The sequence below is a fragment of the Acanthochromis polyacanthus genome, chromosome 7, assembly GCF_021347895.1.
Source record: "Acanthochromis polyacanthus isolate Apoly-LR-REF ecotype Palm Island chromosome 7, KAUST_Apoly_ChrSc, whole genome shotgun sequence".
Lineage (NCBI taxonomy): Eukaryota > Metazoa > Chordata > Actinopteri > Pomacentridae > Acanthochromis > Acanthochromis polyacanthus.
In genome coordinates this window covers 25,818,860-25,846,148 of record NC_067119.1, presented here as the reverse complement: position 1 = coordinate 25,846,148, position 27,289 = coordinate 25,818,860, and the positions used below count along the sequence as shown (strand labels likewise).

The 27,289-nt window shown below is 43.6% G+C and overlaps 1 protein-coding gene across 3 annotated transcripts in view; it reads right to left on the bottom strand.

Moving 5' to 3' along the window:
- The window catches only part of tcf7l1b (transcription factor 7 like 1b), a 33,165-nt gene extending 8,442 nt beyond the window's left edge, over nt 1-24,723 (bottom strand). Inside the window, exons 1-4 of one of the 3 annotated variants that reach the window (XM_022197739.2) lie at nt 23,721-24,723; nt 23,511-23,583; nt 23,253-23,380; nt 5,495-5,578 (exon numbers count right to left, since the gene is read on the bottom strand). In XM_022197739.2, coding sequence (XP_022053431.1) covers nt 5,495-5,578; nt 23,253-23,380; nt 23,511-23,583; nt 23,721-23,906 — 471 coding nt within the window. In that variant the 5' untranslated portion in view covers nt 23,907-24,723. The remainder of the gene's footprint in view (nt 1-5,494; nt 5,579-23,252; nt 23,381-23,510; nt 23,584-23,720) is intronic. The other 2 variants (XM_022197737.2, XM_022197738.2) reach the window with 2 other exon arrangements.
- Between the last annotated feature and the right edge of the window lie 2,566 nt (nt 24,724-27,289).

The window sequence follows — 27,289 nt, the reverse complement described above, 5'->3', positions numbered from 1 at the left end:
ACAGCTTTGTGTGTCTTTATGCTCGGCGATTCTGGGTGGGAGGCTCAGAGGCCTTTCAAAACTCCAGGAAAGACAGGGTGAAAAGAATGCCTGGCATGCTGAGAAATCCAAGCCTTGTTTGTCAACGCCAACAGGAAGCGGACGTGAGAGGGGACTGAGCGTGTCATATGTCTTTAAAATCAACCACTCCGAAACTATGCCCATTCATCACAGACAACGTGTGCTTTACGTCTGGTCATCGCCTGTGAAAAGGTCAACGGCAGTAATATTCTAGGTTAGAATAATACAGCGCGGAGTGGCGTCGGATTACGGGAGTGAATATCCCCAATGGTCACTAAATAAATTAAAAGAGCCAGCAAAATCAGCAAAGCGTATATAGACACAAACACGGGCAAATCTCACTGGGATCCAGCCTGGTGATAAATATTTGTAAATTGACAGACATGTGGTTGCATTTTCTGGTAAATCTGACACTAATAAACAGCATCTTGTGTAACTCGTGAACTCGCTCTGCAATACCAAATCTGAGCGTGTTCGGCTACAGACTTTGACTGGAATCAAAGCACTTGTTCCTTATCGCATTTCTGAAGAGGATCTTGTCTCTGCAGCGGCCCAGCAGGACTGCAGGCCTTAGATCAGTATTCAGTTCAGTCCTCCCAAAGCCTTTGATTTCATGATGGATCCCGGTTGTTCACTGCCTAATGCAAAACGAGAAAAATCTCACCGGACTCCCAGTCAAAGGTCTGTTGAAAGAATATGGGTCGAACGCGAGTATATGTATCGCTTTGAGAAATTAAAAAAAAAAAAAGAAACGCCATCTTTTTCATTTAATACCGCTGCTTAAAATGTCGTACTGCTCTGAGAGTTGCAGATTGCACCAGACACACGCGGGCAGACAAAAGGCATCCCCGGAATGCTGTTGGAGACCTCGCCACTTCAATTCATTTAAACAATTCAGTGACTAAGTGGCTTATGATGCGCTGACAGGACCGGGTCCCTCCGTGCCTTGATTATTCTCGGCACTAATACAATATTGAAACAAAGAGTGTGATTCTTGTGCCCTGTCAAGTTTAGATCAGCCCCATATTTGAGCACTGAGTGCACCGTGGACACTCTGGTCAGTTCTACCTCATTATAGAGTCACTCCTCCTTCTAATCCAGAATAACAGTGCGAGTCAGTATAGTCCGTAATGACATAGAGAGCAGGCCTGATGGACAAATTACTGCAAGTGACTCAGTGACCTCAGTGAGGGAAGTAGGCAGCCTTGACATCATTATCAGCAGCGTGTTAATGAGTGTGAATCCCTACATTGTGGAGGATGAGCATGAGACGACGGCCACCTCGCCTCTCCTCTCCTCTCCTCTCCTCTCCTCTCCTCTCCTCTCCTCTCCTCTCCTCTCCTCTCCTCTCCTCTCTGGTCCATCTCGGTCACTACTGACGGGCTGACAAGTTCCCCATACTGCATCACCTGGCCCTGCAGCACCTTTGATGTATTATTCATGACTAAGCAACCCTCTGAACACAGGAGCTGATATGGAGGTTTTGGGGGTTCAGGACGTGCATGCATATACACAAGTGTGTGTATATGCATGGCTGGGTGTGGTATGCTCATATAAAAAAGCTTGCTCCCTTCTTCCCCCGGTCCTCTCACCACCTCCACCTCCACCACTACTACCAAAAGCAATACCAGCTGAATGCTAAACAAACCTGTCTGTTGAATAATTGAGGATCTCGGGCCAAAGCGGGCTCCGATTAGCATATAGCCCTTATGGACCCAATCTACTCGGTGACAACATGGTCTCTCCGTAGCCTTTCCAAACCACTGGATGTTCTGATTTGTATTTTACAGCCATTTTTCTCGTCTCACATTAGCAGAAATGTCAAAGCAATTGCAGCAATAATTGCATCGATCTCCACAGGAAGAGGTAGGAATGCGAGATATTATTGTTCATCAGCATGTGGGGACTCGCAAATGGATGATTTTTTAATCTGCAGAGGGGCTTGACTGAGCAGGCCTTCAGAGACTACAGGAACCTCATCAGCAAACTAACATTACACACAGTTGACATGCATATAAGCTGTAAGATATAAATACGCCTATGAGCAGGTCTCGACAGATAATGCAAACCCTACCGGTTCCATCCACAACAAAAAATTCAACAATGTCAAATGTAGCACAGCTCTGCTTCAGGAGTCCCTACTGGCGTCTCCTCAGCGCCTCTCCTCGGGTCTCACTCCCTGCTCCTCTTGGTCCTGGGCAGTAATCCTCGGCCCCCTGTGAGTGCCCATCCGCTCCCCCTGCTCTCATTAGTGCAGTGTTGGGGCCTGGGGAGCCTGCAGGCCTGGGGAGCCAGCCTGCTGCTCCCCTCCCACTCTCCTTCTCTCTCCTCGGCTGGAGTAATGAGCACATAATCAGCCTGGCTCCCTGTCAGTAGCAGCACACTAGAGGGGCATGTGGGCACTTGGCCCAGAGTGGGGGGTAAGGGCACAGCGGGGTGTTTCGCTTTCTATCCTCTGTGCCCAGGGTACGCCGTACCCAGTATTAGAGCTTCTCACCCCACATCAAATGACCTTCTGGTCACAGGAAACTGAATATAGCATTTCAACTTCCTCTTTTGGTTCACATAATGATAGTTACACATTGAAGTTCACAACAATAGTTGAACTTCCTTCCTTTTGCACTGCTTTAGAGCAAAAGTGTAGTTTTAATATAATATTGATGTCTTGTATTCCTTTGTATTCTATTGTATTTAAGTCTTTCACTTGAGATATTTGCCCTTGGATTTCTCATTCATTAGAGCTGTGCCATTCAGCTGCTATGAAAAATGTACAATGAACAGAATGTGTCATCACTTTTCTTAAAACTTTAGGTAATTCTAAATCCCTAGGTACATATATAAGAAATCATATTTAAAATTTTCAAAACTTTATTAAAGTACATTGGTAAGTATAAAAAAAGTGAAGGGCGCCTATTATTCAGACAATTCGACAATTCAAACATTTCTGTCAGAAATTAGTTTGATCTCACACATTCTCCTTCTTCCACATTGTTCCTGCCTGTATTGATTTTTCTGACTTAATGGCATGAAAAAGATGAAGGCCAAGCAGCACAACAGAGAGCCACATGAAAAAGTAGCAGCAACCACTGAAGGACAAAACAGAAACAACCACCAACACAGAACTAAACCTCAGTCAGCAAGCTACAATTTCCTTTAATTCTTTCACCATTACTGCACTCCTTGTTTGGAGCTTTTCTCTTCATTCTGCGTCCCTGCAATTGTGAATCCCTACATTTCTTATGATGCCTAAATGGCTGAAATCAGTTCACAACAACAAAACTTCACACAGTCGCTCCTGTGTTCCAGAGAAAAATCACCAGGGTCACCGATGGGTCAGCATTTATTCTAATAAAATATATTTAATTGGTTTCCATTGAGACATAAATCAGCGCTGGATTCCCATCAGCAAACTTCATCCACTTCACAATTTCCCATTGACTGTGTTCAATGAGGACTTTGTCGTACGCACCAGTGTGATTATAGAATCCAGCGACTCAACCACAAACTCAGCGAGCGCGTCTAGTCAGGATTTGTAAGGTCAAGAGGCTGAGTCACAACGGCTCTTCATGGCTTAAAGCATAGTGACAGTGGCTTTCTGCTCCATGCACCATTTAAAAATTACTTCCTGAACCAGAAAAACGCCCAGATACAATCACACAGGTGAGATGCCAGATAGATGCTCCGGGCTCCGCGTTATCTCATGTTTTCCTTCCCAAACACACAACCCACAGCGAAGCCACAAACCAAACAGGTCTGCTGAGGCCCCGCATTGTCTAACCGGAGTGAGACTCCATGATGACTAGTTCACACCTGTGTGGGAAAGTTCCTGAATGGCAAGGAGGATCAAACCTGAGAGATTTATGGTGAGGGACTGAGTTATTGTGGCTGAGACAAGCGGACAGAGTGTTCAGCAGCGGGCTAGGTTAGGGCTGCGGTGGGAAGCTGTGCTTGGAGGGATGGGAACGCGGGGATTTGCATGCACGCTGTAACTCGATTATCGTGAATAACCGCATTATGGTGATAGTTTGATTAAAGCATTTCTATGGTTCGCAGCAAACAAATTCCCCCAATAAGTGTACATGATTCGTTTGATAATTGAGTTAATGGCCTGTAGAGCATAACTTGAAGGAAGCATCTTATTAGTGCCACAAAATGGCTGTGGGACCCTGCTGGTGTTCACATTAATGAATTCACAACAGCACCACAGATTGTGTTTTTATGCCACCCTTCAACCAAGCCACTTATTTGTGAAACGAGCTTTAATTTTGAAGATAACAGACTGCAGTGAGCGCATACAGCAATCTGAAATGTTCATGAATCATCAGTAACAATACAGATCCTTCAGATTTTGACCCAACTTTAATGTGGCTAAACCCTCTGAACTCTCTTTCTGGGTGTTTTTTTTTCATTGCAATATAAAGTCCTGCACTTCTATAGAAACAGAACAACGATGGGTAGAAGCAGAGATAATTAAAAAAAGATGTATTTTGCGCAGCATAATGCAGCCTGAGTTTGAATTCACTTTTTTTCCTTTTTTTTTCTTTTTTAGAAAAATTTAACAAAAAACTCAAATCAACATGTACAGCCTTCTTCCAAGTGCCCATCGCTGTTAACAGTAGTGGGAAAAACATTACTGTACGTACAATATCTATCTTACTACTTACATTCAGATTAGTTTCCATAGAGGTCTCTTATTTTGTAAATACAACCTGTAGTTCATGGGCCTGGGATCTTTCTGCATGGAGTTTGCATGTTCTCCCTGTGCATGCGTGGGTTTTCTCCGGGTACTCCGGCTTCCTCCCACAGTCCCAAAAACATGCTGAGGTTAATTGATTACTCTAAATTGCCCGTAGGTGTGAATGTGAGTGTGATTGTTTGTCTGTATATGTAGCCCTGCGACAGACTGGCGACCTGTCCAGGGTGTCCCCTGCCTTCGCCCGAGTCAGCTGAGATAGGCTCCAGCACCCCCGCGACCCTAGTGAGGATAAAGGGGTGTATAGAGAATGGATGGATGGATGGAACCTGTAGTTCAGCTGAGAAATCCCTCAACGTAGTCGTAGCTGAGTTCGTGAGGGATAACAAGAAGCGCAGAATTTATTGTTTTCTTTACAGAATCTCTTTAGTTTAAATTAATTACTAAATGAGACATGTAAAATGAAGTAACTTGGATGAAATATGACAATTTTTAGCTTTAATTCAGTCAAGGTTTCTGATCGAATGGCACATCACAGATGAGTAATTCAAGCTCAGAAAGTTGAAAATGCACCGGTTATTTAGTTTTTTGAGTTCCTCGCTCTAATGAATGTGTATTTTGATGATTTTATTTTAGATAACACACCTTTCAGACCCGTCTACTGGTTTGAGGTTTAGAGGGTGACAATGATCTTGACATAACTGCATTTTTGCTTTGCTTTGAGAGGTAGTGTGCACTTACTAAATGCCCTGGTGTTGGAGAACGTGAGTCCTTAAGGCCTGCAGATCCGGGAACATCCAAAAGAGGCCATTTCATCTGCAGGTACTGTGGGGGAGAGAAAAGGAGCGGAGTTATAGACACATGCACAGATATGAGAAAACACAGGTGTACAGCATTTTAACAAAAGGCATTAAAAAAAATCTAAGAGCCCGATGAGCAAAAATCACTGTCTAATTTGAGAGTAGGCGTTCCATCTTTTCCTAGAGCGTGCAAAAGTGGTAGGGATGGTGTCAAAACCAGCTCCGGCAAACACCTGTACGAGACCCGCATTGCTGCTGGAGTCAGACAGTGTGTTCTGGCACAGGGGAGAGTAGGAAGAGTGATGTGAACACAACGGACTGGTGGAGGACTGTGAAATTGCCGTTTGTCAAGGAAAAACAAGAGGCCAGCTGTGGGCGCCCATCGCTGAGCAGGTGGGAAGAGACAGCTGGAAGGAAGCCCCGTCCACACATCAGGCTGAGCTGCAGACGTGAAGCTCGCTGACTATCCGCTTCAATTCGTTTGGCCTTTCGACCCCAGCGTAGCCCCTCCTCCTTTCAGTATCACTATTTCTCTCACGCGTATCAAAGTTATTATAAAGGACTGTGTGTTCTCTCTGCCTCTTTTTTGTCGTATATCACAAAGATTTCCAGCACTGTTTATCTAATCGCTGCTGCTGCTGCCAGTCCCTTTGCTGCTGTGCCATCAAGTCAGAGCTGTGTACCAGAGGAGCGGGTTTTGTGTGATTTACTGCTCGATGAAACAAGCAGACCATTTTTTGCTCCTCTGTCTCTTTTTTTTTTTTTTTTTGCTCTTGTCCTCCAGCAATGGAGATAGCATGAAGCCAGAGTTCCAAAACCACGGCTCAACCATCTGGTTTGTGAATCAGTTTAAATACCGGATACAGCAGCTTGTCATGCATGTGGATTTTCTCCCTGGTACAATTTCAAATCAATTAAAAGGGTTTTATGTTATAGGTAATGTTTTGCTCGTCCAGGCCCATGCTGCACAGACGCAGGAAGATATTGCACTTCATTACTTAAGTTGCCTTTTGGGCACAGAAGTTTATTATGACTTATAAATTCAGTCAGAGGGGAATTGCACAATCTTAACAAGCATCCACAGTTATCACCCCGCTTTGTGTACTATCGTTGTTATTTACATAGCTTTGCACTTTTGAATTCCTACGCACAAACACGTCTGACGTCTACCCACTGCAAACATCTGGTGAATGGAAAAGACAATAAAGAGTGTCTGACACTTTTTAAAAAATGACAGACAAGTCCAGCTAAAGAATATATGCAAAGCTTTGTCTACTTTTCAGAAGTTGCTGCAGGATAAATGATGACAAACAAGCAAACTGGAGGAGTCATGCATTCAGGTTTTGATTTTTAAAACTTCATTCATCACTCAGGGGTTTGTAAGGAGGAAGGAAGCTTGGATGGCTGTGGGTTAAAAATGGAAAAGACATTATAGCAGGAGGGGGAAAAGGGAGAGGAGGGAAGGAAAAAAAAAACATTTTCAGGAATGAGTTTGTCGGAGCAGGCAGAGGGTATTGTTTCCTGACAGCTGGGGTCCAACAGAGCACCGAGGCAGGGGGAAGGGGACCCTTTTTCCCTTCGAAAAGGGGGGGAATTCTTGGAGTTGACATCAGCCCTCTTCATTTTCACTATACTGCTCAAGGCTGAATCGTAGGTTCCAACTAATGGGCCCAAGTCCATACAACTGTCAGGAGGCAGTTGCTTTTAGAGGCTGCTAGCTCTCTATTGAAACTTTACTCGGCTGTGTGCATGGTGCCTAATGAATGCTACTCTCTGGAGAGAAAATCCAAAACAATGCAGTTTTCTCTGTCTAATCTATGTCAATCATGAGTCCTTCCACAAATGAAACAAGCACTATTGTGAGCGTTTGGTCTAGCCCGGCCGTGCCCACCCCGGTTCTCCCACCCAATCCATCCCTTATTTGACAGCTTCTGCCAGGACTGAGGAACATGCCCCCAGGCACTTTTTTTCTGAGCACCTACTTTTCTTTTAATTGCCAGTGTGCCCTATGTAGCAACTGTTCACACACTCTGTGAAACATCCAGCCAGGTAATGCCAGCCGCACACTGTCACATTAGCTCCAGTCCAGACTCGGGCTACACACCACTCACTAACACATGAGAGGGAGAGAGAGGGAGGGTGTTTGGGTCTATGAGCTGTTTCAGGAAACAAAAGGAAAAGGAATTGTGGACCGTGCTGCTCAGCAAAAACTTTCTCGGTGTTACAGTGGGTGAAAAAAAAACACAAGGTAAGTGTCAGAGAAAAGTTAAGGCTGAGGAATAGGAGCCAACATTTCAAATGATTCATATAGTTATACCATGGCTTAAGCGATATTAGATGTTTGTAAAAGACTGACACAGGAGATAAACTAATATGAATTGAACTGCAAGACATTTAGTAATACTTTAAACGTGCCCTTATTTTATTAGAAACAAATACAGACATATGGTCGGGGCTCATAGCAATGCCTGTTTCCGCATGGGAGCTGGAAGCTCTGCTAAATACACTCGGACAGAGTACTGAAAGAAATGTGTAACTAAAGCGAAGTTTAGCTGATCCATTTTCGTTGCTCTCTAATTGTCTTCCAGCCTTCCCTGCTGCCTCCAACACTCAGAATAGACATCAGTAGAATGTGCTACTTTTACAGGACCCAGATGCGACAAAGGTGGCAGTGATGCCACTGAATTTTTCCAAAAAGCTACACTGGAGCCCTTTGGTTTTTTGAACAGAGAGAATACAACATATGCTCTGGGGCATGTGGCCTGCCAGAGCTGGGTTCTAATTGTTACATTGCTCTCACAGAGCAGAGGAAAACACAGCCAAGAGTCTTTGTCATCTCTGAAGTGTGTGTTGCCATACTGCAGGCCAACATCAGAGCACGGAGAAGAGACAGATGTCTGGACATTTGCTGTCGAACTAAGTCAGACATTCTGCCAAAGGGACAGAAAAAAAATTCCAAACTTTGCAAGTAACTATCTGTCAACTTAAAGGCTGCGCTGAGAAGTCGTATTGACTCTCAATCTGACAAAAAGTAAAGTCAATAGAAATGTTAAGAATTACATAATTAGAATTTGACTTTGGGAAAACAAGACATTGTTATCTAAAACAGATTACATGCTATTGCATGATATGCCCAATTGGATTAAGTCAACCAAACAATCAGACAAGCAACAAATAAAAGAGCGTATCCATAAAGCGGCAGCTCAGACGAGAACTGGTACTTGTGAAATTTCGCCCAACTGAATAGCAGAGCAGCAGGAAATGCCTCAACGGATCGCCCCAGCAGATAATGTCAATCACCTACTGTGTGGAGAACCCCTCCCCATTGTTTTCTTTTACCCCCCAACAGAAAACAAATGGGCCACACAGCTTGCTGTTTGGCTGAGGTGTTAATTACCGTCCCCAGCCCACATGAACAGCGACTTCAGACAATAACCCTGTCAGGCCCCCTGCACAACAGTCCCTCCCCAGTTTGCTCCGCCGACATCACCTGCTCATGCGGGGCCTTTGACACCTCAACCTGATCTGTGCATGAAACACAATTAAAAGCTTACAGGACAAAGGCGGCGTGATAAGTAGCCCCCGCCTTGTCTCAAAGTTTGCATTAAGCCTCATTGTTTGCCAACATTAGCGGCAATTACATTGACAATTCTTAAGCAAACCTCAGCAGTCACTGTGCTAATTAGTGTGTAATTGATGGGGAAACGACAAGCAGCTCAGCTGGTCTGACCTGCAATGTATGCCTGGGCTGCGGCTAATTTTTATGAACTGTGATCTATTATAGTCAGTCCACTTTGAGCTATAGTTAAGAGGGAAATTATGTCTTAAAGGGAGCTCCAAAGAGCAAGAATCAACTGAAACAGAGTGTAAATTAGCCATCTTCATCCAACGTGACTACATGGATTTTCATTTTTGACATTTTATCAGTGCAGATGAGCGTCTAACTGAATTAAGATGAAGTACAAAAATCCGGCACCCATTAAAGTATTATTACTACTTTTACCCCTTTTCCAGCTCATCACTTGAATTACATTTAAACCTTCGTCTCTGGCTTTGCATTATTATTATTATTATAATTATTATTATTAAACCTGCGATGCCCGTGATGCTGCAGTGGAAACAGCGTTCTGCTAATGGCCAGCACATTTGAAGTGTCCATTAGGCCGCAGAGGAATGAAGTTAAGTGACTATGACAGGGGCACTCCCTCAGTTTGCCGGGCTTCTATTGTGACCTGGTTGGTCGTCCTACACTCTTATTCACAGCCGGTAGAAAAACTGGGTCAAAGGTCAGACATCCAGAGTGCTGTGGTTTCTATGGTGACGTGGCCTATTAAGGCCAGGCTCATTGGCCTCTTAACATGCTCTTGTACACAAAAGAACTATTAGTGCAAAGAGGGAGAGAAGGGGAGTGAAGAGGGGAGGCATCGCTGGGGAGGCCCTAACAACACAGCGTCAAGGTTTTTCCAAGATTTCCGAGATGGTTGCCTGCAGCTTCATGTATACGAAGCAGATTTAGAGTTTCAGTAGCCCACTACAGAGGAGATACAGTAGTAGATGTAGGGTGATTTATTATTCCACAATCTGAAAACACACACTTGTTGTGCTGATAGATTTCCAAGATTCAACTTTAAAAGCTTCAATGAGCGATGGTGTCATATGACTTCCTCATGTATATTCTGCACAAGGCCAAACTGGCCGGCAAATCGGGTTTATTTGAAAAGTCCTTGGAGTGAATTTACTGCTGTTTCAGTAATAAAATGGCATTAAGAGAACACAAGGCCAAGATAAACCCTCCTAAAAAGCTTCTTTAGCATTCTATCCCAGCGAGTGAGCTGCGACTTCAGCAGCAGTTTGCATTTTTGCAACTCAAGCAATTATTTGTTTCAGAGGTTATTTTCTTTTCTTCCTTTGGCATGACACCGACCCGAGTTATTGCTTCCTGCATCTAGAGTGTTACCATGGAGCAAACACGGGCGCCTAAATGAAGCTTCTTAGTCCGTCCCGTTGGCTTACAGGTAATTTTAATCAGACACTTTAAGGAAAGTGAGGTTACAGTTAGGAATAAGTGAGTAATTTTGTTACACAGCACAACAGCAAGTCACATAAAACTCACTGTGTAATTAGACGCAGGAGAAAATAATTATGCATCTGGTAAGAGCGAGGCCATCTCATAAAGACAGAGAGTAGGGTGCGAAGCTATTCAAGTCAATTATGTGAAGTCAGTTATGTGGTTTCCCGTACCTGGGAGATCTGCTTTCAATTGTCACAAACTGCTTCCCTTAATGTCAGTGTGCTCTGGTGTCAAGACGGGCTACACCTCAAATGTCAAAAATATCGTCCTCTTCCATGTCCCCTGGCATTGTTTGCTCCCTCGCGCAGGAACACAACTTTTTATTGTTTGGGGAGTAGCCTCGTTTCATTGAAATTCACAGCTGTAAACGTCCGTATAATTAACTCCAGAACACGAGGTGGTTACCAGCACTTGGCTGGATGTTTACTGTAAAGCTCCACTAAGAAATCAAATGTGTGCGTAAGTCTAGGAGTGAGTGTGTGTGTGTGTGTGTGCGTCAAGTCTACGCCAATGACACACAAGTGAGACCCGAATTTTTCATTTATGACCAAACACAAATTGACTGGAGACAGCATGGGTTACCAATATAATGCAGTGTTTTCTTGCCAAGGCATTTAGGAGGCAATAATAAGTCCAGCATGCACCCCTCACATGGAAGAGGGCAAATACCACAGTGCGGTAATCACTCCAAACGCACAGCGAAAAACATAAAAATATTCTCTCTCTCTCTCGCTTCTTTTTTCCATAAGTTGCAGATAAATATTTACCCCCACCCTCCGAGAGTAAATTTGAGTACGTCTGCTAAAAGCGTCTTTTTTTCTGAAGGGGGCACAGTGAGTGATTGTTTCTCTATCGTTTTTTTTTCTTTAGCTTTCCGAGGGTCTTTTTTTAAACTTCCTAAGAGCAGCAGACAGAGGCAGGAGAGGCAATGAAGCATCTTGAAGGGAAAAAAGTCAGTTTTGAAAAACTGAGGTGGGCATAAGTGGGTGTAGCGGAGAAGGCAAGAGGGAGAAAAAAAGAGCCTAAATTAAACACATTTGTTTCTGCTCTCACATACCACAAGTCTTATGAAAACAGAGGGCTGATTGTGTTCACTCCACAAGTCCACCCCCCTCCCCTCTGTCTCTTCACCACCACCCAACACCACCACCGCCACCCAGCTCCACTCCCCCAACCCCCTGTCCTGAGCAGCAGCAGCAGCAGCCCCCACCCACACCCACACACACACACACACACACACACACACACACACACACACACACACACACACACACACACACACACACACACACACACAGCTGCCTGCAGATGCCTCCTGTGTTTGCTCTCCCAGTGCAAAGGCGCAAATCTGCAGGCCCCGCAGACTCCTGGGCCCTGCCTCATCTCAGTTTTTACTACCTGACATCCCTATCACCCCACTGCTAACCCCACTCACTCCACTCTCTGTCTCCTGCAGCTCCGTCCTGCTCAAACACTCACACATTCAAATGCCACAGGTATGTTTCAGTATGTTTCTGGGACACAGAGAGGGACTGTTAGAAATGAAATCCACTAAATTAACCAACAGTTATGAAACATTTACGGAGACACTTTGGATTTAATCAACCGACTTCGAAGGAAAATATTCCAGCAGACTAAGTCAGACAAGCAAACGCATAACATGATTATTTCAGGGACTGAAAATCAACTAATTTGCCAATTAATATACTGTATCATAAGCAAGATTAAATTGAATTTAAAAAGTATTTTGAAAATTAGTCTCTGTGACACAGCAAAATTAGCGTGACATTCCCCAGGATTAGTTATGCGTATTGTCAGCCCACTGCAGGGAGGTCTGGAAGGCTGCCAGCACATTTTTATACCTGAAACATTCGTAAAAGTCATTTCCTTGCAATCTACAGGCTTCATTTTCATCCTGCTGTGCGCACCGATATTGAGTGCTAAACCATGATTTAGTGATAGGCCCGGCTATAAAATCAATTCACATGTAGGGCTCTCCTTACATGTCTGAAACTTTGTAAAGAATAAATTTTTCAGACAAAACATGTGTCTTTGGGGTGGGAGGAAAAGTCTATAGAGAAATCACAAGGCGGGATGAGGTTGGGTCATGAGGTCCTCTACCTCTTCGAGGTTCATCAGGTCTCTTGAAAGCAAAACAGTGAAGAAGGAACATGAGCGAGGGAGCACCAGTTGCTTGAGATTCTACATTTTTGCTATGTGAGTGTTGAAAAAATGACTTTTTACTCATTTGACGGAAAAAAAGGATGTTTTGGGGAGCTAACATTGAGTTATAGAGGCTGCTACAGTTTTAAAAAATGCCTTCTTGACATTAACCAGACCACTGAGACCTCCAGGCCGGACATTTAAAACAATATATACAGCTGCTGCTATCTTTCAGTTTCAATACAATCTAATGAGAGTGGCAAGGTGATTACGATCAGGGGCTGCGGTAAATATCAGATTCCCAGGGACAGAGTTTAGGAGAGGCCCCTTACAATTACACAGTATTCAGGAATGCAGAGCATGAACCACAGGAACATGGAGCTGAAGACAAAATGCTCACATCCCATTTTGAAAGTTCAGCTCACACCACGCGACAGAGAAGGTTTTACAAACAGCGTTACAGCAAAAAAACAAAAAGCAGGAAAGTTTATCTTTCATAAAGAGCTGTTTCTGCGAGCCCAAATTCTGTGCCACAATGCAACAAACTTCCACTCAATCCAAACTGCACACTTCTGCAAACAATTAAATGTTAACCCAAGGACTGTAAGCTGCTGAGAGAGAGAGAGAGAGAGAGAGAGAGAGGAGGGGGGAGACTGGAGAAAGAGAGGGGTGCTTGTGCACAATTACAGCAGGGATTTATGGCCTGAGAAACAATTTATAAATCACAGCGCCTGAGCTAATGTGCTCCAGATTGTTCTCCATGCAGCTGCAATTTTGGTCTGCGTGAAACGGCATAATAAACCTGGCTGGAGGACATGTTTGGGTGGTGGTGGTGGGGCAGGGAGAAAAGTTGAGATTGTGGGTGGGGGCTGAAAGTTTCGAGGTGTTTTGAACAAAGAAAGCAAGAAGTGTTTTTTTTGTGTGTGTTTGAGAGATTTTTTGCTGAGGTGCGATTCTTGAGAAGATAGGACGAGAAGGTCCAAACAGAAATGTGTGTTCTCAAATGATGCACATAATGCCAATTAAAAGATGTTTTGTGGTAACAGTGAACCAACACAGTAGCTGGACAGCCAAAGCAGAAAACTGTAACTGAATAATTACGCAAGTTTCCACTGAGTAACAATTTAAAGTTTCAAGCCCGACGTCGAGCCAGTTTTATGAGCTCACTGTGAAACTGTGAAGTATACCCTTATAATTACGCTCTTGAGATAAGTCAAAAATAATTTTAGGTTATAATAAGAAGAGACAAATGTTGCAAACTGATCCCTTCATTGTGGCTGCAGGGTGTGGAAGAAGAGATCGGATGTGCTGAGGGGAAGCCTGGGCTTTTGTGGCCACTCAGCCAACTGGCCCTGAACCTTGACCTCTAACCCTTCACCCAGGGGGGCAAACAAAGCTCTGAGTGACATCTGAAACTAGACACTCTGTGGGGAGAGAGTGTCTGGACAGGACTCAAATAACCCCATTAACTCTGCAGAAAAGATTTATGGCTATTTATTCTCCTCCTGCAAATTTCGAAAGCTGAAGAGTCACACAGATCTGTCAAAAATAATCAAGCAATTAGATGCGTGCAGCAAGTTTCATCTCCTTTACTTGCCAATATCTCCATCTTGCAAGAAGTGAGGCAAAAAAAATGCTCCATAATTAACAGCTCTGGTTAGAGCTGTGATTAGCAGTGGTACACACATATGCCAACAGTTAGCGTGTAGCAAAATAAATTCTGCTTAATATGAACAACATGGGTCTATCTTCAGGCGCTTTAAAGAGAGTCACTGATGCATGCTCACCAGCACCTCAGATGGATCCTATACAATGGATTACATAAACAAGTCTGGCATTAGTATACTGTAAACAAAACCAGAGAGAAAAGTTGATGGTAAATGCGCTGCGGTGAATGCGAGCCTCCATCGCCAGAATGCTGAAAGCCACTGTAGTATTTAAATCAGGCAAGGAGGGAGGAAGACTGGGCCAAGCATTCTGTAGCTCAGCTGTGAGGCTCTAAGCCGTTGCCCTAGGGTCTTTGTCCTGCCTTTCAGGGCAAGTCTGAGGTAGTCAAAGACCCTATTCATGACCGGCGCTCCCCCTGCCAACACACCCATACAGCCCCAGTCAAGTCAGCCGAGAGCTATAGAGCCTTCCCATTTCACACGAGAATCAGACCTGCCCCTAAAGCCTGCTTCAGGGATTTCCAATAGCCAGCCCCTCCAACCCATGTACAAAATCAAACAAAAGGGCTCCTTGGCCTACTCCATGTCATATAGGCTTGATTAGATCTTTTTTTTTTCCTAATGTAGCTACTCTAAATTTGAAGCAAATAAGTTGGTCACATTTGTCGGGATTTGCCATCTAGTAAATGGAAGCAGGGATTGTATGAGCGAAGGTGCCGAGCTGCCATCTAACCCTGCCCTGTCTGTCCGTCACTGTCGTCTCATACAAGATTTCTCCCCTGAACTTCTCAAAACTAGCCAACAGCCCAACCTGAGCTTATCACATGACGAAATCTCAGAACAAAGAAACCTAATCATGCTGATTATCAGAGGGCAGACACAAGGGGAATCCCGCTATCAGTGAAGAGTGTCTTATGTCTGCTGAGCACAAGACCCTCAATCACAGCCATTACTCATAACTAATCAACAACATTACCTCATAATTTTAAATTGAGCAGATAAGGTCAGGAAGGAGTGATATCCTGTGGCTGAAGTAAAAAAACTCGGCCCATCAGAAGTTCCTGCTGCCGCTGCTGTTTATTCTAACAGGATCCAAAAATCCTGCTTGTGGATAAGGAGGCTACACAAATTTCGATGACTTGGTGCCTTCGTTCGGCTTTAATCGAATTTGATGCTCTGCGGAACATTGTGACTTCTTAACAAGTACAATTGGTTTATGAGGGTAACTGGGGGAAGAAAGGAGCACCCAGAGGTTAAGTTGTTATCAATTTTAGTACAAGCTGCTAGATCTCATGGGAAAATTGTTTGTGTGTGATATAAAGCAAATAATTACATGCAGTCATCTGAGCTGTTTTTTTATTTACATTAGTCATCAAACTCTAACCTACTCCAAATCATTTTGCTTTAGCTTAACTTAAAACAACGCATACACTTACTAATTTATTAGTTATTTGACAAATCATGTTAGGAAATATGTAAATTTTCGAGAATATGATATGAAAATAGAAAGCACCTTTTTACAATAATGCATTAAATAAGACAAAAAACACATCTTAGACAAACAATCGTGGTGTAGATGCAACAACAGTCTTACAAACTTTTGACTTCAATGCCTCCTTTTAAGCTCATCTCTTTCCTTCACATTTAAGGCCAGCTTAGCAAAAGTAGCCACAGAGTTACATGTGTCCCACTTTAACAAACGCATTTTAAACTCCCCGAGGCTCCCTGTAAGATTTATGAAGTCAAACATACGATCCATTACATACACTACTTGTTTTTAGAGTCGGAGCTAAATTCAGATCGCAGATGGCGCGTCACTCTCATCAGCTACTTCATTAGTCACAGCTATAAATCTGTGGTATACATAAGGTTTTATTTTTTAATATTATGGAGTGACAGAATTATTTGTGCTGCAACTTAAAATATAAAACCGAGAAAGAGACAGATTCGCGCCATTGGTGTAAGTTAAAGCCACACCAATCAACCTTTTACGTACACGCAGACATCATACCTGATCATGTCTGTGTACAGTAGGTCGCACATGTATGCAGGTTGCAATGTGTTGACGTGACGCGTGTCTGTCAGGGGATCCACGCCGCCCCAGCAGTCCGAACCTGCGCCGCCATTACAGGGACGAACTCGGTGGGAAGCAGCAAAGTTGATTTATCACTTCAACAAGAAGAGCAGCTGCTCCACTTGCTGTCAACTAACCTCATCCTGGAAGGATATCCATCCACTTCTTAATTTAGTATGACCACTACAACCACACTGATACGACACACACAGACTGTACGACTTGGCCTTTAACAGGAGCGAGCACTTCTCTGCCCCGCATGTGAACCGAAGCGAGGCCCGATGCAAATCTTAGCCGCACTGATGCTACATGTGCGTGATCTGATATCCTCCTGCTGTTTGTTGATTAGGCTGCGACTGTAAGGGAATGGCATTGTGGTCTACGGAGGAGAAGCTGTGCTCTGTGGGAGACAGAATCCCCCAGATAAGTGAGTGCCTCAAGGTCTGGAAGCTTGCCCACCTCGGGATAACAGGCGAAAGGAATAGCAGCACCCGTATCTGCCCCAGTTTATGCTCCCACCACCACATCTCATCAACAATCTCTCCTCCTGCCTGCTCTCTCTCTCTCTCTCCCTCTCCTGCTGCCTGCAGTGCTTAAACTGAAAACAGCTGCTTAGAATACCAGACTGATGAAACCCTGTTTAGAGCGTTTTCTTTCTCTTCCTGCTGTACAATCACGTTTTATTAGCATGGAGCGAAGCGTTTAAGGTACAATTATAGAGGGAAAACATTTCTTTATGTGAGCTAAACAGTAGTGGTTACGGGTATGAACGGGCCACATACACTTATACGGGACTGTCCAACAGGCAGTTAGCTGTCACCCCACCTCCCCCCCCGCCTACACTTAGACACAAGTATGGCTACAAGGAAGGACAATTTTCAAGCTCATCTGGGAGTTTGACTGAAGTGAAGTTCATAAAGGTCAAACAAAAGGTAGTCAAGTAAATGATAAGCTGATCAAAAATAAAATGAAAAGTGACCAAACAAAAAGACATCTGTGGGAATTTGCCGGTTTCTTTTGTCAAATTTAACTGCAACCTCAATATCTTTAGGCTGTTTATCACGCACAACGAGCCACGTAAATGTCATGTTGTGCTCTGCAAAATGCCTTTTTTAACTATGCTTTGACATTTAAAACCCTAACGGTTCGATAATTAGTCACTTACCCAACTAACTGGATCATAAAAATAACAATTATGAATCGTAGGCACGTCTTCAAAGATTATAATTAGTGTGACTAACAGACCAGAAAGCAAAATATACTTAACTTATGACATGGTCAAAGAAGGTGTGTCACATTTGGGTTTAAAGAATCTTTTAGTGGATGAGTTAAATAGACTATTAATGCTGACAAAAGGAGCTTGAGATCTGTGGTCAACTCGAGTGTGACTCTGCTCCTGAGGCCCACCTCCCTTCCCCCCTTTGAACCAGGACTCCAGGTTAATACCTCCGAACAGACATGACTAAGCTGCTATTCACAAAACACATGATACACGTCTCCACCTCCCAGAGTCTCAATTCACTGCAAAAACTTTTAAATTTTTTTTGATAATTAGCAGCTGTGGAGCCAATTTTTGGTTTTCCTTCAACCTCAACTATCTTTCGGTGTCAGAATAGCGAAATCCTGCAGAGATCACCCGCTGAGGATTGCAATTGTTCGACAGCAGACTCAGGACATGTGCAGACACGATGAGCAGTTTTCCTCTATGAGCAGCTACAGATTTGCTGTTTTTTGAAGCTCCTTAATTTTTTAACTCCGCAACAGGAATATGTTTTGGCAAGGTTGCTGAACACACACGGTCAATAACACATCTCAAATGTGCTTCGGAGCAAGAAAACCTGACACTCTGGTGTGAACTCAGGTGCGTTGGAGATGTACACCTCTGGCCAAAATGTCTTGAACACAATTTCACTCAAATTTTCAACAAGGAAAAGCAATGTAGCAAACAGCGCAGTAGCTGTGGCCAAACATAGCAAATGAGAAAAACACATAAATTGATAAAAAAGAAAAAAAAAAAAACATTTGCACACATATTCATCTTGGCACATCAAAGGGATTCATTGATGTCACTGAACATGGGGAGTCTGCGGCTGGAGAGGGGAGATGTTGGTTATCCTTCCCTCAAAGGGTGCTGAGATGCTCCTGATGGGCCCTGCGCTCGAGAAGCCAGAGAGCGCTATAAACAGAATTTCTAATGTCTGGCGGGCGAGTGGGTGGGTTAGGTAGAGAACTAGCAGGCTATGGGGTAGCGGGAGGAATTGACGCCAGCTCATGCTTTCCACAGAGACCAGAGAGGGTAGGATACAGACCAGGACTGACACCATTTCACAGAGTTCTATGCAAGCGGTTTTAGGAAGCGAGCATGAGCATCCGTGGCGTGAAGAGAAAATGCAAATGCCAGATTTATGATCCCCTAAAACCCCCCAAAAAGAAAGACTGTATGGGAAACTGCTGCAGATACTAAAAATTCATGACATCTGATTTGTTGTTTCTTTTTTTTTTTGTTTCTGAGTAGTTTATATGTTTAAATGCATGTTAAGTGGAACATTTGTAACCTATTAAGGGTGATATAATCACCACTCTAAACTGGTTTGGGTTGTGTTGCACTAATTACACCTGACCTTGATTACCCGTGTGCAACAGAAAAGTAGCTGCTGAGACACGCAGTTGATGAAATTCATGCTGTAATCAGATTCAATTTTAAAAACTAAATCATGATTAACTGAACTTTTTAAAGCTTATTTTTTTGCCAAATTTAATTGAATTTCCTCAGAGTTCTTTATCAGAATTAATCACTCTGCACAAGAGCTCTCAGCCAGCGATGGCATTTCTGCGGTCGCTGGAAATCTGTTTCTAATTGAACAGTGCCACCAAATTGATGTAGATGTGTTTGTATTTGAAGGAAAAATCTTTTAAAACCTATAAACCTAGTCAAAAAATGTTAGCCCTGTTGACACAGTGCTTGGCTGAAAAAATATTTGCGCGCCAGCGTTCAGGAATACAACACTGAGGGTTGTCAGAATGTGAGCGCCGCACACTGTTCCCTCTGTTGCAAAGTATCCACACAGCCTCACCTGAACGCCCCTCTTTCCTCCTCACCCCTCCTCCTCCCCACTCGACCCACCGACACTCACAGGCTTTCGCGCAGACAAACGTGCAGCACGCATGGTCGCATGTTTGCTCATTTATACACACACATGTGCAGCAAGGTGAGTGAAATGCCAAATGAGCCACCTGATGAAAAGACACCTTCCACACAAACAGGCTTTGCTTATGTAGGGAGAGGCCCTTTTATTCAGCGGGACAATGTCTGTGTTGACTTTTCTTTGTCTGCACATTTTTAAGCACCAAAAGCAGCAGAAAGAATGGAGGAGAAAAAAAAGAAGTCAGAGAGGCATGCAATCGTAGCCGCTGACATGTTCAGACTTATACAAGCTCTCCATTCATATCTCAATCTCAAACCATTTTCCTATTCAACAATCATGCTCGGGAGTCTGAGTGTCCCACTGCGTATTTGATGAAGATATGTTTGAGCGGCTAACCTCGCTCTCGCTTACTCGCCACCTCTCACACACAAGAGGCATTTCACTCTTTAGTGACGATGATGATGATGTGCGAGCAGAGTTATCTAAAAGTGCTGATGAAGCTGACAAGAGGTGGCGTCAAGCAGAGCGTGTGCTCAACAATTAAATCTGGCGCTACAGTCAGCCTCTACAGGAACAATGCAAATCGGTACATTGACAAACAATGAGTTGGATTTGCCGAGCTGACTTCGTAGGGGAAAGAAGAAGAAGAAGAAAAAAAAGAACGCTCTGGCCCTGCACCCCACAGCAGGCAGAAGTCTGGTGGAACATCTCTGCAAACATAAAACCTCCTCCTCAGCTCTCGGTGGATTACAGCGGAATGTCAGCGCTGAGCAGGCTTTAAATCAGTTATGCTTGGCCCTCAGGGGAACTCTGTGCTGATCCCATGTAGGCCTGTCTCTCATTGCTCATGATAGGGTTGCCACATCCAAATTTTTTTCTTAAAGTTCGCGACTCAAATCCTTCATCATGTAGCACATTGCGGAGTAAAATTACTGCATTATAACTCTTGAGCAACACGTAATATCTCTTATATACGGGTTATACTGCTTCAGATAGTTTATTGTTACACAAAAGTGCTGTGGTGTCACACCAGAAGGGGGAGTTGTACATGGACACATGCAGGAAATGCAAAAATGAATGCCTCTCATACATGTGTAGCTAAAGAAATATTTACATTACGCTTACGAGTTCAGTAACTGCAGCTCTCCATGTAGAAATGAAAATAGTGGATTTTGTTGCCTGGTATCAATCATTACGATCTGTTAGTGTTTCAGAGACATAACTTTACTGTGCCTCATGCAGCACAAGTACAACCACATACCACTCCACACTTATAAAACAAATCTGTCAGTCCCAGCAGGGCTTTCCAAGCCACACAATGTCACAAAGTGTTTGCAGGCACCAGGATTGTTTGCATCTCCAAACAAGAGAGGTGGCAGCATAAATTCAGTTACCCTGTGGCCATATTTCATCTATCAAGCCTATCAGCATTTTCTGCAGAATGATGATGCATGATAAATGTAACCGTAGAGCTCATTTGTTTAACTAAATTGCTGGTCAGACGTAGTGCAGGCTGCTGGTAAATATCAGTCAGTCAAATCTAACTGCACTGAACTTCATCCACAGGTGTAAACAAACCAAACTCCCAGAATGCGAAGCCTAAAAAAGGACTTTTAAAGTTGAGGCTCTCATCAATCACATTCAGTGCAGGCACAGGGAGCCATGAGCACAGAGCAATATGGAGACCTTAAGGCGACTGCTAAGTATGCCAGCCATTGTCTGGCTGCTTGTTTTCTGCCACAGTGATGATTGACACAGTCAGCTCTCTCTGTCCCATTGACCCCATTCTTCTCTTTTCTTTTCCTGATATGGAGGATTATACCTCCCAATTTAAACCCCCCCTCCAAATATCCGTTGCTTTTCCTCAAGCAACAAGAGCAGGCGTTTTAATTTTCAACTTTGTTTTCCTGGCTGAAAACACGAGGAAGTGAGAGTTTTTCATAGCAAAGACTAAAGACAGAACAAAGCAGACACAAGAAGTAGATTTCAGTTGATTACTTTTATCTGTTAGGTATGTTACTTAACTGCAACAGAAACATCTACCTGCAAAAGTCCTTTAGGGGAAAAAAAACACAAAATACTACAACTCAAGCGTGTTTATCTCGTCTTGATCACGTTATTCCTGCGAAATTCCGGTGGCCAAAAAACAACGAGACAGACGAACTACAAGGTGGCATGAATCGGATAGTGTGAGGAGAGTAGCCATTTAGTTAATGAGCCCCAATGGAGACCTCCAATGAAGCCATCAAGGCTGCTCAGAATAACAATGGTCAACTAACGCCTTTCTAATTGAATGGAAGGTACAGGGAGGCGAGGGGAGTGGGCCTGGAACAGTGAAAAGGAGACAGAAAGGGGGGAGAGGGAGGTGGGTGGGAGAGTAGGGGGGTCTTTTCAGTCAGATGCCTGCCAGGCCTTAACGAAAGTACTTGTTTTTTTTGGTGGTGGTGGTGGTGGTGGGGCGACAAGGCTTGGGGGATGGACGAGCTCGAAGGAACACAGCTCTCCAGCAGGGATTATTTCAAGGAAGTTTACGCAGGCCCATTTAAATTGCGTTGAATACTTGCAAATATTGTTGGTTCAAATTGACTGGTCACTGTCACTGCACGGAACAAGTTCTTCAAACTTCTCGTGTCTTCATTAGTGATCTCCATACGTTGGTAACTAATGTGAAAATATAGCTTTCAACCACTACAATGTTAAAAATGTGGTATTTATAGACACAAAACATATAAAGTGGAAGAATATTAATGCAACAAAACAAACCAGTGCAACATTTGTTATTTAACACTCGAAGCCAACTTTGCCAACAACCAGTCTGAGCCACCATGCAACAAGTAAACGCATGACTGCAAACTCTGCATCAACAACACTTGCTTGAGACTGTCAACCTTATCTAAAAGTCTCTGGACAACGTCTGTCATGGACACGGCAGCAAAATGCCTCCCGTCTGTGTGTCACAGCGAGGTATTACATTGTCGTTACTGTAGGATATGGCTTCAGGAACAGCCTTTTACCCTCTTTATGCAGAGCAACTGAGCATGTGGGGTTTAAAATACACCCAGAGGAGAGTGAGTGGCCTGCATATGAAAGAAATGCCACACTGTGTACAAAACGGAAAGCAATCCAGAGGGAGTAGGCCTTCTTTAAAACACTTAAAGTGCATTTAAGCTTCTATACAGTGAAATTTAAGCCCCTATAGGAGAATCATAGTGAAAGGAAATCAGCTTTAGTGAGAGGAGGTCACTACAAAGTGAAGATCCACTCTGAGCACCGCAGTGTGTTTTTCGGTAAGGATTTGACATAAATTAATCCAAATATTAAAAGAATAAGTGAGTTTTGTGCCAAATGGGAAATTGCCACATGCAGAGCTTTGCACAGGGGTGGGTGGCAGGGAGAAATTTATATCCTCAAAAAGAACAAAGAAGTAGTTAGTACTCCTTGAGAGGCCACTCGGAGGGAATATGGCGGTCTGGCAGTGCACAAGGAACTTTTACGCACGGCCAAAGTTTTCTGCAGAGTGTGACAGAATAAAGAAAAGGGAGAGCAGACAGAGTGGACACATCCACGGGGACACTTACTGTTCTTGCACTGGGAGACAGTGAACCGTTGGATAGATACGGATTGGTGAGGTCTGGGATCATAAGAAACGGGTAGCCTGGATAGTGAGGACTCTTAAAAAAGCCACCATCTTGCTGTCTTCTCAGTGCTGCAGGCGTAAAAAGGAAAAAAAGTCGTTGATCAGAGTTCATTTAAAGCAGCAAAGCGGCATTATTCCTAGTATTTCAAAACACTGAGGATGTTTTTTTGTTGTTGTTGTTGTTGTATTATTCGTTTACCTTCACTGAAGTAGTCTCTTGTTTTCTCATAACTTTCTGAGTCTGGTCTGGTTTGGGGGCGCCTCTCTGTTTGCTACAAGAGAGAATGAACACACAACACGGAGGGGGAAGAAACTATTGAAACTTTCAACACCATTAAATTACATTTGTGTTAATGCTGCGCACCGTGCAGAGCGTGTTTTTTTGTACCAAATGTTGCAGCGTGCTTACCTCCGAGTCTGACGAGCTGCTGTTGTTTTCCGACTCGTTCACTAAGGAGGATTTCACATCATCCAAATCCCTTTCCGCGGATACATTCTCGGATATCTTTTCCTCCTGTTCCCCCTCGTCTTTAAACGAGATCATTTCATCGTTGGCCCCCAAATCATCCCCACCACCTCCGTTTAACTGAGGCATTTTCGCACAGCAAGTGGACAGAATCGAGAGAAAGGAGGAAAAAAATTACGCACGAACAAACGAGTTTTTTTTTTTTTATCAGATCAGTGTAGTCCAAAACGAGCCACTTCTTGGAGCAGGAAACTAACTACAAGAAAACGTTCATGTTTCAAAACTCATATTTTTTCATCCTCTCATCTCCTAGTCCATGGCGTTAATAATCCACAGTTTACAAGTTGCGACGCTGAGGGAAGAAAAATATCGATGAATATTTTGGCGTCGGCGGCCGGATGCGCAGCAACTTGGCAAAGTTTCGCCTCCTTCGCAGCTTGTGGACAACTTGTGGTCCCTGTGTGTCTCTACTTTTTCGTGCTGCTGAGGAATTGGGGACTTTCTCTCCTCCTACAAGAGCCAGGAGCCCACAGAAAACTACAGCCCAGGCCAGCCAAGAGGTTACTCAACAACAAGCAACATGTCCGATTTCATCTCCTAATATCCATGTGTGAGAAAACAATGGCTCAAGTTGCGAAAAAAAAAGGAGGAGAAAAAAAACAACAACACGGTTTCCCACTAGAGCCGACGATCTGTTGTCTTCCTCGACAAACGCAAAGTTCATAACTGTAAAACAAAACAAAAGAGAAAGAAAAACACAACGCAATAAAAGTGTAAAACGATCAGCTGGACGTGCTCGGCCTTTCCCTCCACATTGCTGCCGGGGAATGCGCTCTGAAAACTACTTGGTTGTTCAAGTGGAAGAAAAGCGCAGCCCGTCCGTAGAGGAGGAGTTTGCGCTGAAAACCGACACTTCATTCAGCAGCATGTAGATCAGCTATTCTTAACCCTCGAGCCACCGCAGCCACCGTACAAACCGTGCAATTAAACGTCGGAGGGCGTTTTAACAGCAAAAAAAGAAGAGGCACTCCAAAAAAAAAAAAAAAAAAAACAAATCAATTAGCAGCATTGTTACGCGCGATTGTTGTTGTTTGCTGCGTTCGTGATCAAAAACAGTCACTCCATCTACCGCCGACTGCGAAGGCACAGCGCAATTAACACAATGAGCACAAATTATCTGCCTCCCTAATTATGTTTTATTAGTTTAACTAAACTTGAGCAGCAGCCTGTCATGTGGCGAGACCAGCTGATATTTCCAGTATTGTCGGTGCAGGCACCAGAGACCACACTGCCTCCATCTGGGTGGAAATGACAGGCCAGGATTTAGTGACAAACTCGTAATTACACACTTCTATGCAAATTGCACGTCTGTGTGTCCTGAAACAATACGCCGGGAAAGACAAAACGCAATAACACCTGGGATCAGCATGGGCTATTATGGCACAACTATAGGCGACAAGACTGAACATCCAGGCCTCCACTGACAGGACATGCCTGGCTCACTGCTCTCCCTCCCTCTCTCTCTCTGTACACAGAAGTACATTGGCCCATTGTTGATTTGAGGAACAGGATTGGAGGCCTGCTTCTGCAAGCAGTCTTGGAAGAACAAGGGAAGTGGTTACAACTGGTTTTTTTCTTTCTTTTTTAGTTCCTGCAATGCAACCTGCACATAAATATTAATAATAACCCTCATGCAAACGTGTGTTTTAAATCCATTAAAGAGAAATGCAGCGTTTGTTCACCAAAGCATTGAGAGATGTAACTCACATGAGTTTTGTTTTGGGTTTTTTTCAGCATTTTTCTGATTCTCTATCCTATCTTCACCTTTCTCTGTCCAAGTCCGATGGACTTCAGACTTTTCTTTAGTTTCTGATGCAATTCGACAGGCTTCCCTTATTTGAGAAAAGAAGTCATTGATGTTGTTGACTGCGTGTCAGCAGGCTGAGGGTTGACTGACAATTCAGCAGTGTCTCCACGGGCCTCATTAGATCCCCAGATTCCTACTGGGTGTTTGTGTGTGTGCTTGTCAGTGTGTGTATTTGTATTCAGTTAAAAGCACCATATACTGTAGTTGCATACCGCATCTTCTATGAAATGCATGCAGCGTAGTTACTGATATTGTGGGTTTCTTGTACACACAAATACACATTATTGCACTTGGATGTACACACACCAGGTGAATATTTGCCCTCAGGGCTACACATCATTGTGGGGTTTTTTTCTGAGGGGTGGGAGCGTCTACAGTATGCAGAGAATGTAACACAGCGAGTGTGTTTTCCAAATGATGCTCAGACTGCTTGTTGAGTTTGTTCATTCAAATCTATGATGCAACCTTTTAGTTTGACACTGACCTGAGATGTTGTTTTCCATACCCAAAACAAGCACAAAATAAAAAAAAAAAGTCTATTTTTTTTCCAAACGTATCACATCTCAGAGACGTAATGCACCGTGCATGTCCCAGCAGGTGTAATTACAATTATTCAGTGCTCATGCACCATAGCCTTATGAATGATTAATAAAGAAATCAAATATTAAAACAAGTCAACGCAGAAAAATAATAACGATGTGCATAAACAGTTGCTCAACAGGAATATCTTTTTAAATAATGACATTTCTCACAGACACAAGTTTCAGCAGTGTGCTGTTTGGCACCGCTGGCATGCAGAAAGTAGACAGTTGTTCGCAGTAAGCTGCAAAAGCACAGTCAGATGTAACAGTTATGTGAAAGTTTAAAAAAAATCCAGTGTGTCTGAAATGTTTGATTCTGATGTGACAAAGAAGCCTTTTCAAAAACAAACTATTAGAAAACAGCTGCTGTCGTCATCCTAAAGCTCATCAATTAGTTGATTTTTACCTACAAAACATAATTTTTCTGTGTATAGAAACTAGTATGTTAAGAAGATGATACATTTCAGGTGTCTAGGATTCATTTTGTGTTAGAGCAAGGAGCTACACTTTTGCTTTTTTAGAAAATCTGATAATCTAGCATTTCCTGAAAAATAACTTCCCCACACTTTGTACACATGGAAGAAGATTTTGTCTCCTTTATATTTACCTACGCAGCCTTCCTTCTCACTATGACTGCCTTGTTCTGCTGGGATTGGTTTTAACTGGGAGCTGATGAGGGGTCAGGAGAGATGCGAACAGCCACAATCTTAGCCTGGGGGCAGATCGACTGGTGGCCAGAAAATTTATTCAGAGGGTGCTGTCCCTGCATCTGCCTTACTTTGAAGTTGCTCTCTCAACTCTGGCATGTCGTACGTGACTGTGTGTTCAGGGGGGTTTTTTTCTCACTAAAGAGAGTGTGAAAAAGCAGAGATGGAGCAGTCGTGTGTGCCAGTACACATGTGTGCGTTTCTGTGCGTGATGTGTGTTTCGAGCAGCATGTGCTCGACGCATGTGTGTTTGTGCGGTGCTGTGTATGCGTGTGTGTTGTGTGTGTGTGTGCGCGTTTGATAGACGGTGAGAGTGGCGGAGAGAAAGCGGGAGAAGGGAGGAGAGAGAGGGAGCGT